Source organism: Sebastes fasciatus, chromosome 7 (assembly GCF_043250625.1).
Source record: "Sebastes fasciatus isolate fSebFas1 chromosome 7, fSebFas1.pri, whole genome shotgun sequence".
Classification (NCBI taxonomy): Eukaryota; Metazoa; Chordata; class Actinopteri; order Perciformes; family Sebastidae; genus Sebastes; species Sebastes fasciatus.
The window spans coordinates 22,863,747-22,883,524 of record NC_133801.1 but is presented as its reverse complement, the minus strand read 5'-3'; the positions used below and the strand labels follow the sequence as shown (position 1 = coordinate 22,883,524).

Below are 19,778 nucleotides of genomic sequence, written 5' to 3'. Positions count from 1 at the left end.
TCTACACAGAACATGCGACCGCTCCATACAGCACAATCCACCAATATACCCATCAAAAGTGATATATAACTACATTTTCAGAAGTGAAAGGGTTTGATGATTAGACTAATAAACAAATTTATAGTCAATTAATATATAAGGTAATTTTAAGAAATTGATAGTTAATATTAGATGCCAGAAGAAATAGGAAATCCATCAATACATTCTAAACCTGAATTACACCACGCCTAAATTTATGATATGAAACTGCTTGACAATCTTCCCTAGTGCTTCTTAAATTATCTGCTGCTGAATGGTGCATTAATACCACAACTAAATTTAATTGATAGGCAAACATCAACAACAAATTCAATCAGAGATATCAGTCACTGAATTGACCTGGTCAAATTTAATTGGTTTCTATCCATAAATGTTCATCATTGTATTCACTGTATTCGTTCGATTATCCTTTATTCAATTTATTAATTTTTCTTTTTGTTTTATCATTTATTCACTTATCCTCTGTTCGTAGTTTAGTCATATAGTTAGTTAAAGAAACATTTAATTTTATAAAGACCTTGGTTATTTGATTTGTGTGTATATAAACAATTAGATTTGCTTTTCACCATGCCCACTTACTCCGTAGCAACCCTGATATTTTGAGACTCAATTGATTAATATCAAATTTTGTATTTTTCCCTGTTTTTATAAAATTGGGTGGCACCTGTGTAAATTCTGATATTAAAACTACTTGTGGGTGACATCTGAAGCTGAGTGTCACCACTATCCTTCACATTTTACGACAATACATGGGTTTATGATTAATAATTTTGGGTTATTAATTGTAGATACATATTTTGATATTAATTATTGATTATTAATCTGCTCTATGCAATAATACAACATGATCATCCAAGTTATGTTTTATGACTCAATGCCCCGACCCATGATCGCTTTCTTTGTGTTCCTCTCTGGTCTCAGCAGGATTATGTAACATTTGGGTCCAAACAGTGCCACCAAGAGACCAAAACTGGAGGCCAGGATGGCAAAAACCTCCACTGCATCTGCATATTTGCCTGGTGAGCTAATATAAGCAGGGACAAATGCTACCCACACAGCACAGAAGATCAGCATGCTGAAAGTGATGAACTTGGCTTCATTGAAGTTGTCTGGAAGATTCCTCGCCATGAATGCTAGTAGGAAGCTGAGGATAGCCAGTAAGCCAATATAACCTAGTAACACTGCAAAACCAACTGTAGATCCGACTACACACTCATAAACTATCTTGTCATTGTGGTATTGAGTATTTTTATGAGGAGCTGGTGAAGCAGAGACAAGCCAAGCAGTGCAGATTGCTGCCTGAATAGAAGTAAGAACCACAACGGTCCCTCTCTGCTGCACAGCACCAAACCACTTGAGACTGGCTCCTCCTCCTGGTTTGGAGGCCTTGAACACAGCCAGAACCACCATGGTTTTCACCAGGATGCATGAGACACAAAGTACAAAGCTGATCCCAAATGCTGCATGTCTCAGCTGGCATGTCCACATTCTGGGACGGCCGATAAACAACAGTGAGCAGAGGAAACATAATTTAAGTGACATCAATAGCTGGAAACTCAGTTCTGAATTGTTGGCGCGTACTATAGGGGTGCTGCGATGATAGATGAAGATGCCCAGGACAACAGCACAGATGAATGTGCCCAACAATGTGATGGCTGTCAGGCAGATACCTAGAGGCTCTTGATAGGAGAGGAATTCTGTTTTCTTAGGAACACAGTGGTCACGCTGGGGGCTGGACCAGAAGTCCTCTGGACAACTGTTGCAATCCATGGAGTCTAAGAAAACAGAGAAGTTGTTGAGATACATTCTTAAATTATATCTCCAAACTGCAGCGTTTAAAACTGAATACCAACCAGTCTCATTGCTGATCTTTCCCTCAGAACAAAGGATACAGTCAAAACAGCACTCAGGTTGCCCCTTCTCTCTGGCCATGCGGGTACCTGGTGGACAGCTCTCACTGCACACTGAACGGGGGGGCTGTCAGAAGTAAGACACATTTCTGTTATTCTACGCTAATTCTACACTGCTATGACTCATTCATGGCACACAGAAAAGGTGTCTGAAAAAGCTAAAATAACCTGTTTGGATTCAAAGTTCCAGAAGATTTTGTTTTCATCAAGTGTGAGTTTTTCACCTTTGGCTGACTCTTTGACCTCGCCCACATTCTCAACTATAGTTGTTCCATCAGGGAGCCACAGCCAGTTCATGATATCATATATTGGTAATGCATCACCATTCTCATCAAATGACACCTGATCACCAAATTGTGTGGTGAAGTTGACATTTTCCAAGTAATACACAAGCTAAGAACAGATTAAAAAAAATAAGTCTATATGACCATGGTGAACACCACAGTATTTAGTATTCAATAATCAAACTGTATACTGCACCTATGAACATATGTAGACATTGACATTTCCAACAAAGCATTTTCTTTAAAGTGAAGATATTACCGTATACCCAGAGACAAGACATTTTTGTCGCTGACCTGACACTATTATCCACTGCTGTCACCCAGCAGTAGGGAAAATCATTTCAGCTATCTGCTATTCACTTTAAGATTAGCAATCTCATAGCTGTGTATTTAATCATATACCTGAAATGTTACTCCAGAAGATAGCATAGGATTTAGTCACATAAACAGGTGCACTGTAAACTGACATCCCACCTGCCATAGCTCCAGTCTTTGCAAACTGCCACAGCTGTGTCCCCTGAAAGGCCCTCTCCCTGGCAAACAGCGCAGCATGTCATCAAGAGCATTTGCCAGAGCATACACAGCCTTGTACACGTTATACTCTGGCCTTAGGTTTGAAACATCCAACAACTCAGTCTCCACACTCTCCAGATCTTCCTGTCCATTGCATAGTTCTCCCCTAGCCTCCACCCAACCTGCTGGAGGTGGTGCAAATCTACACTGAAATGTGTATTCCCAAAACTGATTTACCTGAAATGTATTAAAAACTGTGTTATAAATTATCACAATATACTGTATTATTCTTAAAAATACCAGATCAGATTATAAGGTTAAGGTGAGACACTACAGTCTAAAACATTGTTTTTCATGAACTGGTAAATTTTGAAATTTTGGGCTATTTTGCTTCCATAACATTTCTTCCTTCAGACTAGTGGAAAGAAAACATCCAATTTAAGTGTTTATTTTACTACACTTTGTCTATATCTGTCTGTAGATTTCCCCTAAAATCCCCAAAAGTTATCATTAGATAATGCCTCATTTGCATATTTAAACATAATATTTCAGAAAACTTGTAATACTAAAAATAATTGTCTTAGTGTAAGTAATATACTGGGGAAGTTTCATGGTGTTATCTTAGATTTTTGACCCAATTCGCCAGGAGTGTCTTAAAAATTTATTGAATTTTACAATACATACCTGTAAAGGCCGTTTTCTCACATTGAGTTTTGTAAAAACCTTTGACTCTAATATGTCAACAAAATGAAAAAATAATTTTGAACTTAGCTTTATCCAATGTTCAGATTTAAACATACAATTTCAGTTTTAGCCTATACTCCTGGGGTGTCTCCACTTAAACTCACCATGTTATTTCCATAGCGGTTGTTGTGTTGTATGTCAGGACGTATTCTTAACAGGAAGTCCCTGAGTCCTGGTATTTCTCCTCGACGTATGGCAATGCCCAGTGTGCCATTCAGGTACGGCATGATGTGGGGGGTTTGGAGCACAGTACCTGTCGTCCAGGCTTCACTGGCCATCCACTGCAGGCCTGTCACATTCTGCCTCACCACCTGTGCATTGCATTATATAAAATATATAAATTCATACTGTATTGACACGTTTGATATCTTGTCTCTTTCATACATATTTAAAACTCTCTTATTTTAGACAATCAAAACATTAAATTGTAGAATTTTTTAAATATATATTATAATTAAGCTGTAATTGAAGCCCGACCTCTTCCATGAGGTTAATCATGTGACTCTCATATGCAAAGACAATGACCACACGAGCTGTAGATTTCCTCATCAAATCCACAATTCTCCTTTGTTCAGCTGGGTCCTTGCCCCAGGGCAAAACTTCTAAGTAGGCCAGACACCCTCCACCAGACTGACCCAGATCAGATTGAAAGGATCGGGCAGCGTGGAGTCCGTAATCATCATTACTAACCAGCAGACCTGTCCAAGTCCAGCCAAACCGCCTGAGAATCTGAATCATAGCACGCACCTAAATAAATACAGAGTGGAGGGATTAATGCACAGGCCAGAATAATCTCTCAGTGGGGAACCTGCTAAACAGGTTCCACAATTGACCATGTTTAATCGGTGCCTCTAAGCTTTTTAGGCGAGACCAAACGGCTCCATCAATGGCACAAACAATGTGACAAGTATTACGCAAAAAAAACATATTTTTCATTGCAGTAAAAGGAGGTTATTTCTAAGGAATGTTTCAGTGCATATGCTTTTTGTTTATGCACTCTTATTTTGCCGATTGATGGTCACCTGGAAAGCATCACTTGGTATCGTCCTAAAGAAGGATGGAAACTTTTTCCGGTCACTCAGGCACGAACATGTGGCAAAATAACTCACCTGTGAAAGACACAGACTGCACATCCTAAAAACATTCAAATTCTTCATCGGCTGTTTAGTCCAATATTTACAATTCACATTGCATTTAAAATTAAAATGCTATAAAAGAATCATGGTGGAAAACTTACCATTGGTAATCTGTACAAACCTAAGACAGTGGAGATGGCAATAGAACGTGTAGAGGAAGAATCACCCAAAATCCCTAGGACTGGAGGCGTTCCTACACAGCTCTTGTCCAATATAAACTGCTCCTCTAGACCACTTGCCAGTGATAATGCCCCACTGAATCCAACAACAAGCGCACCGCAGTTATCATAAAGAGTGTATCCCAGAGTCACATTAGGTAGTAGGTTGGAGTTTCTGTTGATCTCATCAATAGCAAAGGCCATGGTCTGGGCCTGTTTGAATCCTAGAATATCAAAACTAACAAAAAAATACCATTGTTGGAAAATTCAACATGATACAGTAACTGTGCTGAAATTAACATTTTGCACAATTACAGATTTTGCAAACAAGCCAGTTGAATAGAAATAATTATTACAATACTTGGAAAAAAAAAATAGAGGAGACAAGTGATATGTCTAAGATGGCATGAATACATAATGTAATTCTGACTGAGTGATATCTTATCATATAAAATTTTAGTAATGGGATTGGCTTCTTACAGTTTCTACATTTTGTTGTTTCCCTGACAGACTGACCTGTTGCAGGGAGGCTGTTGTGGCTCTGAGGTAAAAGGAAAGTCAGGAAAGGAAGGAAAAAAGTTGATATGAAACAACCCTCCCAGAACCACATCTCCAGCCTTGTGCATCCCATTTAGATGAAACTGTCCCTGTAACCGGCAGGAGGTGGAATGGAGAGGGGAGGGCACAGCAGAAGAAAAGTAGGAATTCAACAACACAGAATACATGATCAGGAGGAGGTTGATATCCAAAAATGCCCCCATGGCTTTCCTCCTGTTTACTGCTTTTCTGACAGTGTCAACCCCTTTTATTGACTTGCAGCATTGTTTAATCTTGCTCACCACCCATCAGCGCATACGCAAAAGTAAGGGCAGGGCCTAATATGCATTTCATTTGAGATTGGTTTTGTATTGAGGTGGAATTAATTTGTGCACTTTGAATAACATCTCACCAAGGCAACTTTAGCAACCTTTCTAACCCAAACTAAAGTTGTGGATGCCCGCTATGATTGATGCCTCATGAAATTTGCATGTGATTTTTTGTGTGATAAGCATACCGAATTAAACTCACCAAATGCTCAAATTTGCCATGAGTATGTCCACTAGATGGTAGCAGCATACCAAGACACTGAAATATTACATCCTCCCTTGCTCTGTGTCTGTTTGATGGAGGGTTATTGTATCTGACTGGCACTCATAGTAACTTGGCATTAGTTATGTTAAGTTCTGCAGAAATGTGGGCAAGACAGATTTCCTCATTTGTCTGTGCAATTTGCAATGTTATAGATTTGGTAACTGTATTTGTATGAATATAGGTAGAGACCTATACTTATTCACCTCAATGCATTAATAGTGGGTGCATGAATGCGTGAAATATTACGTCTTCCCTTGCACTGTGTCTGTTTGATGGAGAATTATTGTATCTGGCTGGCACCCACTTGGCAGGCATTAGATATGATCAGTTTTGCAGAAACATGTAGGCAGAACAGATGTCTCTATTAGTCTGTCAAATTTGCAATTTTATAGATTTGGTAGCTGTATTTCTATAATTTCAGACAGAAACCTGTTACTTATTTACATCAACATATTAATAGTGAATGCATGCAGGTAATTTTCCAGGCAGGATGACCTTACTCAACTCTATTCCCTTTAAAATGTAGCACAATATTGCATCAATTAAAACACTGGCTTTGTCTGACTCAAACCCAAAAAAGCATCTTATTTAGGAGGCATTTAAGAAAAACATGCATCAAATCGATGCAGGCTTAATTGCAGAAAATAATTATAACAGTGTACACAAAAACACAAAAATTTACAATTCTTTTCTGTATAATATAAGGTGGAGAGGTTTGTGTGTCCCTATGACCCTGAAGGCTGTGTTGTCTGGAGCCTGGTGCTCCTGGTAGGGTCTCCCATGGCATATTGGTCTCAGGTGAGGGGCCAGACTAAGAGTGGTTCACAAACCCCAATGACAGAACGAGGCAGAGGAGGAGTTACCCGGCCCGGAGGAAGCCCGGGGCCCACGGCTGGAGCCAGGCCCAGACGGAGGGCCCGTCAGCGAGCGCCTGGTGGCCGGGCTTGCCGGGCTTGCCGGGCTTACCGGGCTTGCCGGGCTTGCCGCGGAGCCCGGCCGGGGACACCCCAAAGGGACCTCAATGGACCGGACACGTGCGGCAGAGGCTAGCTCTGGGGACGTGGTACGTCACCTCTCTGTGGGGGAAGGAGCCAGAGCTTGTGCGGGAGGTGGAGCGCTATCAGTTGGATCTGGTAGGGCTTACCTCTACGCACTGCCTCGGTTCTGGAACCGTACTCCTGGATAGGGGTTGGACTATATTCTTCTCTGGAGATGCCCATGGTGTGAGGCGCAGGGCGGGTGTGGGGATACTCACAAATCCCCGGCTGAGTGCCGCTACGTTGGAGTCCTGCATGGGGCTCCAGTAGGGGACTCCATAGTTCTGCTGGGAGACTACGTTGGAGTTTACCCCGGTGGACAAGAGGGTCGCCTCCCTACGCCTTCAGGTTATGGGGGGTAAAACTCTGACTGTTGTCTGTGCAAATGCACCGAACAGCAGTTCGGAGTATTAGGCCTTCTTGGAGACCCTGAATGGAGTCCTTTATTGGGCTTCAGTAAGGGACTCCATAGTTCTGCTGGGAGACTTCAACGCGCACGTGGGCAATGATGGAGGCACCTGGAGTGGCGTGATTGGGAGGAATGGCCTCCCTGATCTGAACTCGAGTGGTCGTTTGTCATTGGACTTCTGTGCTAGTCATGGACTGTCCATAACAAACACAATGTTCGAACATAAGGATGCTCATAACTGTACGTGGTACCAGAGCAACCTAGGCCGAAGGTCAATGAGCGATTTTGTAATCGTATCGTCTGATCTGAGGCCGCATATTTTGGACACTCGGGTGAAGAGAGGGGCTTCCATTGCTGAAGCTGCGGCGGTGAGCTGTGGTCTAAAGGTCCGGGTTATTTTATCTCGGAGGACTCCGGAGGCAGTTGCAAGGTACCGACAGGCCCAAAGAGCAGCAGCCACTGCCGTGAAGGAGGCAAAGCAGCGGGTGTGGGAGGAGTTCGGAGCAGCCATGGAGAAGGACTTTCGGTCGGCACCAAGGTGCTTCTGGAAAACCGTCCGGCACCTCAGGAGGGGGAAACGGGGAATCATCGAAGCTGTGTACAGTAAGGATGGGACACTATTGACCTTAATTGAGGAGGTAATCGAGCAGTGGAAAGAGCACTTTGAGGAACTCCTGAATCCGACTAATACACCCTCTATTGTAGAGGCAGAGCTGTAAGCTGATGGGGGACCATCATCAATTTCCCTGGTGGAAGTCACTGAGGTAGTCAAACAACTCTCTCAACTGATGAGATCCTTCCAGAAATGCTGAAGACTTTTGGTGTGGAGCGACTGTCTTGGATGATATGTCTCTTCAACATTGCGTGGAAGTCAGTGCTTAAGGAGTGGCAGACCGGGGTGGTGGTTCCCCTGATCAAAAAGGGGGACCAGAGAGTGTGTACAAATTAAAGGGGTATCACACTACTCAGCCTCCCAGGTAAATTCTACTCCAAGGTGCTGGAAAGGAGGGTTCGGCCGATAGTCGAACCTCGGATTGAAGAGGAACAATGAGGATTCCGTCCTGGCCGTGGAACAACGCACCAACTCTTCATTCTCGCAAGGATCCTGGAGGGGGCCTGGGAGTATGCCTATCCAGTGTAGGGGTTTGGTAGGAACAGGTTTGGGTATTAGCAAATGAATTAGTAATATCAATAGAATTATTAGTATTAATACAAATTATCAATAAACATAAATAATAAACGGGGCACCATCCTGGAATCAGGGACCAATAACCAAAACGTTAATATAGTCTCATTGAATATACTAAACTATCAATTTGGACCTTTGATTAATAATTAAATTAATAACTATAACCAAAATAGATAGTAAAGGTTGAAGGATATTGGAGTTCTTGACTAGCAGAGGTTGTCATTATTCACTCTTGTACAACATTAAACAGACCAGCACGTATATTCCACAAAAATGTATTTACAAGATAATAAAGGTGTAAAACCCAATATTAATCGAACTAAATAACTAAACTAAACAAACCAAACAAAGTGTATGAGCATTTGTGTGTGTGTGTGTGTGTGTGTGTGTGTGTGTGTGTGAGTGAGAGAGAGAGAGAGAGAGAGAGAGAGAGAGGGAGAGAGAGAGGGAGAGAGACAAGATGGCTGGCTACTTGTCTCAAGATGTCTGCATGTGCCTACAGACAAAATGGCGAGCACTGTAAAACTACAAAGATGGCGGGATCCAAGATGGCTGCCAGCATGTCACCACATGGCCTTTTTGTTCTTCGGAGCACATGTGCTCTGGAAGGACAGAGAGGGGGGTGGCGTGGGGGTTAAGATTATCTGAGGCTGTATGTTTATTTTTAAAACTAATTCACAGTTTATGTATGTGATCTTAATGTGTGTCAGATAATGCAGTGGGTTAGAAAATATGGTTAGTTTGCATGCAAGACCTTTTCTATGTGATCCATAAACTAAACACACCAAATATCTTAATTACAAATAATGTAATTAAGACAGTCAAACTCAATGAATAACATTAATCATATCAATACAGGTATATTCTAGAAATCAAAGTTGAACAGTCCTACTCAGCCGTGCGTAATTACTAATGCTAAAATAAGCCCAGTACGTTACCAATCCATGGACAAAAAGGTTGGTAATTCCATGTGCTGAGGTTGTGGTTCCAAATCAAAGATGTTGTCTTTGCTGTGCTCAAATCCAGTGCAGATACTTACTTCCCAGCAGCTTGATAGCTTGGTGCTAACTTCCTTGCTGTTGTTGCTTGAAGTTAGTTGGTAAAAAGGCAGGCTCTCGCGTCTTCTGATTTAGAAGAAAAGTTCCTTGGTGTTTCTATGGCTGTTTCCTAACAGGCCATAGATCAGAGCAGAGCTGCTCCTACAGCTTCTGGTCTGGAGAGCAGCAGCTCACCTTCACAGGTCAGGAGAGGTGAGAAGGGGGTGAAGAAAGAGCAGAAAGATGAGGAACAAAGAGATTCCTCTGGTTTTGTCCTGGGTGAATTTCACACCTATGTGTGAATAAGTCATCAGCCAATAGTTACTGAGCTGAGTCCATGGGTGAAGATAATCAATGGCTGCATGACTCAAGGATCCTGAGAAGCGTAGTTCATTGTCTTTGCCACCAGTAATGGTGGGTCCCAACAACATGTGTTTTGTGGACTTGGAGAAGGCATATGACCGGGTCCCCCGAGAGATACTGTTGGGGGTGCTGCGGGAGTATAGGGTGAGGGGGGCACTTCTTATGGCCATCCAATCTCTGTACGCCCAAAGCGAGAGCTGTGTTCGGGTTTTCGGCAGTAAGTCAGACTCGTTTCCGGTGGGGGTTGGCCTCCGCCAGGGCTGCGCTTTGTCACCAATCCTGTTTGTGATTTTCATGGACAGGATATCGAGGCGTAGTCGGGGGAAGGAGGGTTTGCAGTTTGGTGTGCTGAGGATCTCATTGCTGCTTTTTGCAGATGATGTGGTCCTGTTGGCATCATCGGTCTGTGACCTCCAGCACTCACTGGATCGGTTTGCAGCCGAGTGTGAAGCGTCCGGGATGAGGATCAGCGTCTCGAAATCTGAGGCCATGATTCTCAGCAGGAAACCGATGGATTACCTAGTGTGGGTAGGGAATGAGTCCTTACCCCAAGTGAAGGAGTTCAAGTACCTTGGGGTCTTGTTTGCGAGGGATGGGACTATGGAACGTGAGATTGGCCGGAGAATCAGGGCAGCGGGGGCGGTATTACATTCGCTTTACTGCACCATTGTGAGGAAAAGAGAGCTGAGCTGGAAGGCAAAGCTCTCGATCTACCAGTCAATCTTCGTTCCTACTCTCACCTATGGTCATGAGGGCTGGGTCATGACCGAAAGAACTAGATTGCAGGTACAGGCGGCCGAAATCGGTTTTCTCAGGAGGGTGGCTGGCATCTCCCTTAGAGATAGGGTAAGAAGCTCAGTCATCCGTTAGGAACTCAGAGTAGAGCCGCTGCTCCTATACGTTGAAAGGAGCCAGCTGAGGTGGTTCGGGCATCTGGTAAGGATGCCCCCAGGGCGCCTCCCTAGGGAGGTGTTCCAGGCACGACCAGCTGGGAGGAGGCCGCGGGCAAGACCCAGGACTAGGTGGAGAGATTATATCTCCATACTGGCCTGGGAACACCTTGGGAACCCCCAGTCAGAGCTGGTTAATGTGGCCCGGGGAAAGGTAAGTTCGGGGTCCCATGCTGGAGCTGTTGCCCCCGCGACCCAACCCCGGATAAACGGTTTAAGATGAGCCATAATGTTAGGTCATAGCATAGTCATGGCTTCAAGAAGATTATTTAATGATTACATAATTAAAAAATTAATGAGGATCTAAATGCCAGTGAACTATTAGTTAATGAGTAACTCTCAATCAAATTTTTTGGATGATTTTTTGAATGATATTCAACTTGCTAATATTAATGGATGTGAACTTCAATGTATATTTAACCTAACACAGTATAGTGAATGGCCAATGCAATGCTACTGCAGAAACCCACAGGCAATAGGCCTCAATTACTTGAGTGTTTACACCAATAAATTCACAAATTCAAGAGCAGGAGACGTGCATTCAGTTCAACACCACCAAATGTATTGAATTAAAGGGGAAAATAACTATTGTAAATTGATAACCTAAAAAAAAGAGAGGGCAATCATAAATTAACAATATTTATTCAACAATAATAGATAGTTAAAACAGTGTTTCCATAAAAACTCCAACTGAACCCCCTTTTAAATTAGAACCCAAAAAGAATTAAAAAAAAAAGCCAAATACTAAGGCAGGGTACTGTCTGCGGGAAGATTCTATTGTAAACCCCTCTTTAAACCCACCACGTGAGTACACTATGAACTATTCCTCTACACTGCAACCAGCACTGCAAATAGATAATGTATGAAACTGTAAAAAGTGACTATCACCCTTTTGGGCCTACCACACGGCATGCGAAGAGAGGGGAAATACCACGACTAGCCTACTCCCCGCAGGTCTCCCACTGCCTGGAAGAACAGAAACAAAAATACAAGGTAATGTGAATCAGTTGGTTCTGGTTTACAAAGAGTTAAAAAGTACTTCAAGTAATAACCACCACAATGCAACAGTCCAACTTGGATGTGTCCAAATTAACCAAGGGGCAGCTGGACACAGTCTCTCTTTTAGTCCATGTAAAACAATCAGTAGTCACAATCAGGCTTCGGTGTTAAATACATCTAGGCAAAGCAGCAGTCTAGCTTCAATCTGAAAAAAGAAGGGGAAACATGGTAAAAATCAAATATTCCTGTAAGAATACCTCGGAGGGAGTAACCCTCCTACATTACCAACCTACTTTAAGTTGCCTTACTCCTCAGGGCCCTACTTCCCTGCAATCACTGGCTCTGCTGTGGCTCAACTTGGAGAGGGGCAAAAGGCTGAATCTTTCCCTAAAAAGGTTAGATTGACCATATTACTCTTAAGATATGATATGAGATTAACAGACTTAAGTTTTTCTGCAACATACCTTTTCAGTATGGGGTTACAGAGCATCACTCTGGACGGCTCAGGACACAGCTGCACTACAAATCTATATACAAAGGAAGTGGTTAAACTCACTATAAAACAGCCATTTTTCCCTCCCAAAATCTCTCCCTTACCTGGACAAACAGTGTTGACCTGCCACACATCTACCAGGAGTCAGACAAAGAGACTCTAATCACCCACACCTACATGGGGGGGGGGGGGGGTGCTCCCTGCCTAGGTGATATATATGGTATATATGGTCACGTATATGTTTTCTGAATATGATCAATCAAACATCTGTTAAAAAATCCTGCTGTCTCTGATTTTTTAAAGGAATCGATTGTAAAGATAATGATGAAGTAATGGGGGACTTCTCATTAACTATTCAGTATTATGTCTCACTTTACTTGGGGAGACACAAATAGGGTAAGTAATCATACGTTAATGATGACGTAATGAGGAACTCCTCAGTAAGTACTCCGTATTATGTCTCATTTTATTGGAGGGACACAAAAACAGTCGTTACTAGTTGCTGCTCAGCAAAGTGAAAGTGGTCAAGTCAAGTCAATTTCAACCCTGGACAGGTCGCCAGACTATCACAGGGCTGACACATAGAGACAGAAAGCCATTCATACTCACATTTACACTTACGAGCCATTTAGAGTCAACAATTAACCTAACCTGCATGTCTTTGGACTGTTGGAGGAAGCCCGAGATCCCTGAGGAAAAACCCACGCTAACACGGGGAGAACATGCAAACTCCACAGAGAAGGGCCCCAAACCGGATTTGAACCTGCGACCCTCTTGCTGTGAGGCAAAACATTGGAGGAACAAGTGAAGAAACAAAGGAGAATTTATGGCCTACTCCCTGCGTTTTAAGACTTTCTACATTCCTTTGAGATGTTGGCTCAGTCTACCAAAGACACATGCAGCTGTGAATAAGAATGTAAAATGTAATGGAAATTACATTAAATGCAAATTAACATGTACTTGAATTGATGTGTTGTCCTTTGCTAACATATGTTTAATAACATGCAGTTTTGTTTAACATGTACATGTTTGTACATGTTTGGGGTTGAAGAAATGGCACAGAGACGCTGCACCACACAGAGGGATATGGAGATGGATTCCGAAAGAGAGCCACTGAGGGAGAAAAAAAGACTTAAACCGAATCGCACCGTTGGATCCAAAAGATCCAAAATGTTATGTTCTACACAGAACCTGCGACCACTCCATACAGTACAATCCACCAATCTACCCATCAAAGGTGATATATAAATACATTTTCAGAAGTGAAAGGGTTTGATGATTAGACTAATAAACAAATTTATAGTCAATTAATATATAAGGTAATTTTAAGAAATTGATAGTTAATATTAGATGCCAGAAGAAATAGGAAATCAATCAATAAATTCTAAACCTGAATTACACCACGCCTAAATTTATGATATGAAACTGCTTGACAATCTTCCCTAGTGCTTCTTAAATTATCTGCTGCTGAATGGTGCATTAATAGCAAAACTACATTTAATTGATAGGAAAACATCAACAACAAATTCAATCAGAGATATCAGTCACTGAATTTACCTGGTCACATTTAATTTGTTTCTATCCATAAATGTTCATCATTGTATTCACTATATTCGTTCGATTATCCTTTATTCAATTTATTCATTTTCCCTTTTGTTATATCATTTATTCAATTATCCTCTGTTCGTAGTTTAGTCATGTAGTTGGTCAAATAAACATTTAATTTTTATAAAGAACTTGGTTATTTGATTTGTTTGTATATAAACAATTAGAATAACTGTTCACCATGCCCACGTACTCTGTAGCAACCCTGATATTATGAGACTCAATTGATTAATATTAAATTTTGTATTTTTCCCTGTTTTTATAAAATTGGGTGGCACCTGTGTAAATTCAGATATTAAAACTACTTGTGTGTGACATCTGAAGCTGTGTGTCACCACTATCCTTCACATCTTACGACAATACATGGGTTTATGATTAATAATTTTGGGTTATTAATTGTAGATACATATTTTGATATGAATTATTGATGATTAATCTGCTCTATGCAATAATACAACATGATCCAAGTTATTTGTCAACATTGCTATTACTACCAACACATTTTCTGCCTTTATTTTTTTGTATTGTATAGATAAAAGTATTAATTCTGTCAGTATGTTTTATGACTCAATGCCCCGACCCATGATTGCTTTCTTTGTGTTCCTCTCTGGTCTCAGCAGGATTATGTAACATTTGGGTCCAAACAGTGCCACCAAGAGACCAAAACTGGAGGCCAGGATGGCGAATACCTCCACTGCATCTGCATATTTGCCTGGTGAGCTAATATAAGCGGGGACAAAGGCCACCCACACAGCACAGAAGATCAGTATGCTGAAAGTGATGAGCTTGGCCTCATTGAAACTGTCTGGAAGATTTCTTGCCATGAATGCTAGTAGGAAGCTGAGGATAGCCAGTAAGCCAATGTAACCCAGTAACACTGCAAAACCAACTGTGGATCCGACTACACACTCATAAACTATCTTGTCATTGTGGTACTGAGTGTTTTTATGGGGAGCTGGTGAAGCAGAGACAAGCCAAGCAGTGCAGATTGCTGCCTGAATAGAAGTCAGAACTATAACTGTCCCTCTCTGTTGCACAGCACCAAACCACTTGAGACTGGCTCCTCCTCCTGGCTTAGAGGCCTTGAACACAGCCAGAACCACCATGGTTTTCACGAGGATGCATGAGACACAAAGAACAAAGCTGATTCCAAATGCTGCATGTCTCAGCTGGCATGTCCACAGCCTGGGACGGCCAATGAACAACAGTGAGCAGAGGAAACATAATTTAAGTGACATCAATAGCTGGAAACTCAGTTCTGAATTGTTGGCGCGTACTATAGGGGTACTGCGATGATAGATGAAGATGCCCAGGACAACAGCGCAGATGAATGTGCCCAACAATGTGGTGGCTGTGAGGCAGATACCCAGAGGCTCCTGATAGGAGAGGAACTCAGATTTCTTAGGAACACAGTGGTCATGCTGGGGGCTGGACCAGAAGTCCTCTAGACAACTGGTGCACTCCATGGAGTCTAAGAAAACAGGGAAAGTGATAAGATTAATGCTTAAATTATATCCCTAAACTGCAATGTTTAAAACTGAATACCAACCAGTCTTATTGCTGATCTTTCCCTCAGAACAAGGGATGCAGTCAAAACAGCACTCAGGTTGCCCCTTCTTTCTGGCCATTCGGGTACCTGGAGGACAGCTCTCACTGCACACTGACCGGGGTGGCTGTAAGGAAAAAAATACACATCTGTTATTGAGTCAAATAACTATAATGAGCCATGCATGGTACACAAAATAGGTGTCTGAAAAATTAAAGGCAACCTCTTTGGATTCAAAGTTCCAGAAGATTTTGTCTTCATCAAGTGTGAGTTCTTCACCTTTGGCTGACTCTTTAACCTTGCCCACACTCTCAACTTTAGTTCGTCCATCAGGGAGCCACAGCCAGTTCATGACATCATATATTGGTAATGCATCACCATTCTCATCAAATGACACTTGATCACCAAATGGTGTGGTAAAGTTGACCTTTTCCAAGTAATACAAAAGCTAAGAATATCAGAATAACGGATAGAGGAAAATCAAAAAGGACAGATGAAAAAATAATTCTATATGATCATGGTGAACACAGTGGTATCTAATATTCAATAATCAACCTGCCTACTGCACTGTAATGAACATTTGAAGATATTAACAATTCAAACAAAGAATATCCATTAAAGTGAAGTCACTGATATTACTGTAATATTATTCACTGCTATCACCTTGTGGTAGGGCAAATCCTTTCAGCTATCTGTTATGCACTTTAAGATTAGTAATCACATTGCTTTGTATTTAATCATATAACTGAAATGTTACTCCAGAAGATAGCATAGGATTTAGTCATATGAACAGGTGGAGTGTAAACTGATATCCTACCTGCCATAGCTCCAGTCTTTGCAAACTGGCACAGCTGTGTCCGCTGAAAGGCCCTCTCCCCGGCACACAGTGCAGCATGTCATCAAGAGCATACGCCAGAGCATACACAGCCTTGTACACATTATACTCTGGCCTGAGGTTTGAAATGTCCAAGAACTCAGTCTCCACACTCTCCAGATCTTCCTCTCCAGTGCATAGTTCTCCCCCAGCCTCCACCCAACCTGCTGGAGGTGGTGCAAATCTACACTGAAATGTGTATTCCCAAAACTGATTTACCTGAAATGTATTAAAAACTGTATTATAAATTATGACAATACACTGTATTATTATTACAAATACCAGGTCAGATTGCAATTTTAAGGTGAGACACTACAGGCTGAAACAATTACGAGATGTTGGGCTATTTTGAACATTGAAAATAGACATTTAGTTGTTTATTTTATTACACTTTGTCTATCTGAAGATTTCTCCTAAATTCACTAAAAGTTAGCATTAATAATGCCTCATTTGCATATTTAAATATACAATTTCAGAAAACTTATATACAAGAAATAACTGTCTTAAGTAAGTAATTAACTGGGGAAGTTTTATGGTGACATCTAATCAAAGATTAGATCTCCCCCAATGTTTTATCCAATTCACTGGTAGTGTCTTCAAAATATAGAACATTTTACAATACATGTCTTTAAAGGCCATTTTCTCAAAATGTGTTAAGTAAAAACCTTTGACTCTAAGATGTCAACAAAATGAAACAAGAATTTTGAACTTGGCTTCATCCAATGTTCAGATTTCCGTTCTGGAAATATATTCAAATTAACAAATATTTAATAAGATAATGCCTGATATGCATATTTAAACATCAAATTTCTGAAAATTTGTACTACAAAAAATAATTGTCCTAATATAACTGATCAACTGGGGAAAGTTTTATGGCATTATATATTATTTAAATGTTTAACCCTCTTCACCTGGGGTATCTCCACTTAAACTCACCATGTTATTTCCATAGCGGTTGTTGTGTTGTATGTCAGGACGTATTTTTAACAGGAAGTCCCTGAGTCCTGGTATTTCTCCTCGACGGATGGCAATGCCTAGTGTGCCACTCAGGTACGGCATGAGGTGGGGGGTCTGGAGCACAGTAGCTGCAGTCCAGGCCTCACTGGCCATCCACTGCAGGCCTGTCACATTTTGCCTAACCACCTGTGCATTGCATTATATCAAATATATAAATTCATACTGTGAAACAGTTGATGTGTTGTCTGTCTCATTCGTACACATGTTAAATCCGGTGTTTTACACAGTATACAGTATATAACTGGAGGTTGGTGTAATTTGAGTTAATGATCTCACTCTAATGCCCAGTTATACTGGTTAACAGCTCCTTTAACTAATAAGACGAGTGATTTATTAAATTAAATCTCTTTGCTATAGGACAATATTTTATTGTAACTTAAATCTTTCAAGTTAACAATTAAAACATTAAGTTGTGAAATTATATGACATTATAAACTGTAATGCAAGCCCAACCTCTTCCATGAGGTTAATCATGTGACTCTCATGTGCAAAGACAATGACCACACGAGCTGTAGATTTCCTCATCAAATCCACAATTCTCCTTAGTTTAGCTGCGTCTTTGTCCCAGGGCAAAACCTCAAAGTAGGCCAGACACCCTCCACCAGACTTAGCCAGGTCAGATTGAAAGGATCGGGCGGCGTGGAGTCCATAATCATCATTACTGACCAGAAGACCTGTCCAAGTCCAGCCAAAGCGCCTGAGAATCTGAATCATAGCACGCACCTAAGTAAATACAGATTGGAGGAATTAATGCACAGGCAAGAATAATCTCTCAGTGATTAACCTGATAAACTGGTACCACAATGGACCGTGTTTAGCTAGTACCCTTCAGACCAAACAGCTCCTTCAATGGCACAACGTATTTGACAGGTATTACACAAAAAATATTCTATTTCATTGCAGTACAGGGATACATTTTCATTTTGCCGATTGATGGTCACCTGGAAAGCATCGCTTGGAATCGTCCTAAAGAAGGATGGAAACTTTTGTCGGTCACTCAGGCACGAACATGTGGCAAAATAACTCACCTGTGAAAGACACAGACTGTATATCCTAAAAACATTCAAATCCTTCATTGGCTGATTAGTCCAATGTTTACAATTGACATTGCATTTAAAATCAAAATGCTACAACAGAAGACAACTTACCATAGGTACTCTGTACAAACCTAAGACAGTGGAGATGGCGATAGAACGTGTAGAGGAAGAATCCCCCACAATCCCTAGTACTGGAGGGGTTCCCACACAGGTCTTGTCCAATATAAACTGCTCTTCTTGACCACTGGCTAATGACAACGCTGCACGGAATCCAATTCCTAGTTTAACACAGTTGTCATAAAAACTGTATCCCAGAGTCACATTAGGTAGCAGGTTGGAGTTTCTGTTGATCTCATCAATAGCAAAGGCCATGGTGTGGGCCTGCCTGAATCCTAGAACATCAAAACTAACAAAAAAATACCATTTTTGGAAAATTCAAAATGATACAGTAACTGAGCTGACATGAACGTGTTGCAGAATTACAGATTTTGCAAACAATTAAACCAGTTGTATAGCAACGATTATTACAATACCTGAATAAAAACTATAAAGGAGACAAGTGATGTGACTAAAATGGCATAAATACACAATAATAATTCTCACAGAGTAATACCTTATTACAAAAAATAAATGCTACTAATGGGATTGGCTTCTTCTAGCTTCTGCATTTCGTTTGTTTCCCTGAAATACTGACCTGTGGCAGGTTGGCTGTTGTGGCTCTGAGGTAAAAGACAGGTCAGGAAAGACAGAAAAGAAGTGGATCTCAAACAGTCCTCCCAGAACCACATCTCCAGCCTTGTGCATCCCGTTTAAATGAAACTGTCCTTGTAACCGGCAGGAGGTGGAATGGAGAGGGGAGGGCACAGCAGAAGAAAAGTAGGAATACAACAACACAGAGTACATGAGCAAGAGGAGGTTGATATCTAAAATAGCCCACATGGCTTTCCTCCTGTTCACTCCTTTTCTGACTCAGTGTCAACCCCTTTTATTGACTTGTAGCATTGTTTAATCGTGCACACCACCCAACAGCGCATACGCAAAAGTAAGGGCAGGGCCTAATATGCATTTCATTTGAGATTGATTTTGTATTGAGGTGGAATTAATTTTGTGCACTTTTAATTACATCTCACCAAGGCAACTTTTGCAACCTTTCCAACCGAAATTGAAGTTGTGGATGACCGCTATGATTGATGTCTACTGCAATTTGTGAATACTGTGATTTGTTGTGTGATAAGCATACCGAATTAAACTCACCAAATGCTTAAATTAGCCCAGAGTATGTCCACTAGATGGTAGCAGCAAACCAA

The 19,778-nt window shown here is 41.3% G+C and overlaps 2 protein-coding genes across 2 annotated transcripts; both read right to left on the bottom strand.

The window, feature by feature from the left end:
• Window positions 1–903: 903 nt before the first annotated feature.
• LOC141770801 (extracellular calcium-sensing receptor-like) lies at window positions 904–5,527 on the bottom strand. The gene is made up of 9 exons (XM_074640645.1): window positions 5,301–5,527; window positions 4,728–5,022; window positions 4,513–4,599; window positions 3,968–4,237; window positions 3,595–3,801; window positions 2,708–2,983; window positions 2,118–2,342; window positions 1,893–2,016; window positions 904–1,814 (listed from the first exon to the last, which is right to left on the bottom strand). Exons 1-9 carry the CDS (start codon window positions 5,507–5,509, stop codon window positions 904–906), a joined length of 2,604 nt encoding a protein of 867 aa, XP_074496746.1. The 5' UTR covers window positions 5,510–5,527.
• Window positions 5,528–14,557: 9,030 nt separating this feature from the next.
• On the bottom strand, window positions 14,558–19,410 carry LOC141770800 (extracellular calcium-sensing receptor-like). The gene is made up of 9 exons (XM_074640644.1): window positions 19,166–19,410; window positions 18,583–18,877; window positions 18,376–18,462; window positions 17,888–18,157; window positions 17,354–17,560; window positions 16,361–16,636; window positions 15,767–15,991; window positions 15,547–15,670; window positions 14,558–15,468 (listed from the first exon to the last, which is right to left on the bottom strand). The coding sequence occupies exons 1-9, from the start codon at window positions 19,408–19,410 to the stop codon at window positions 14,558–14,560; spliced, it is 2,640 nt and encodes an 879-aa protein (XP_074496745.1).
• Between the last annotated feature and the right edge of the window lie 368 nt (window positions 19,411–19,778).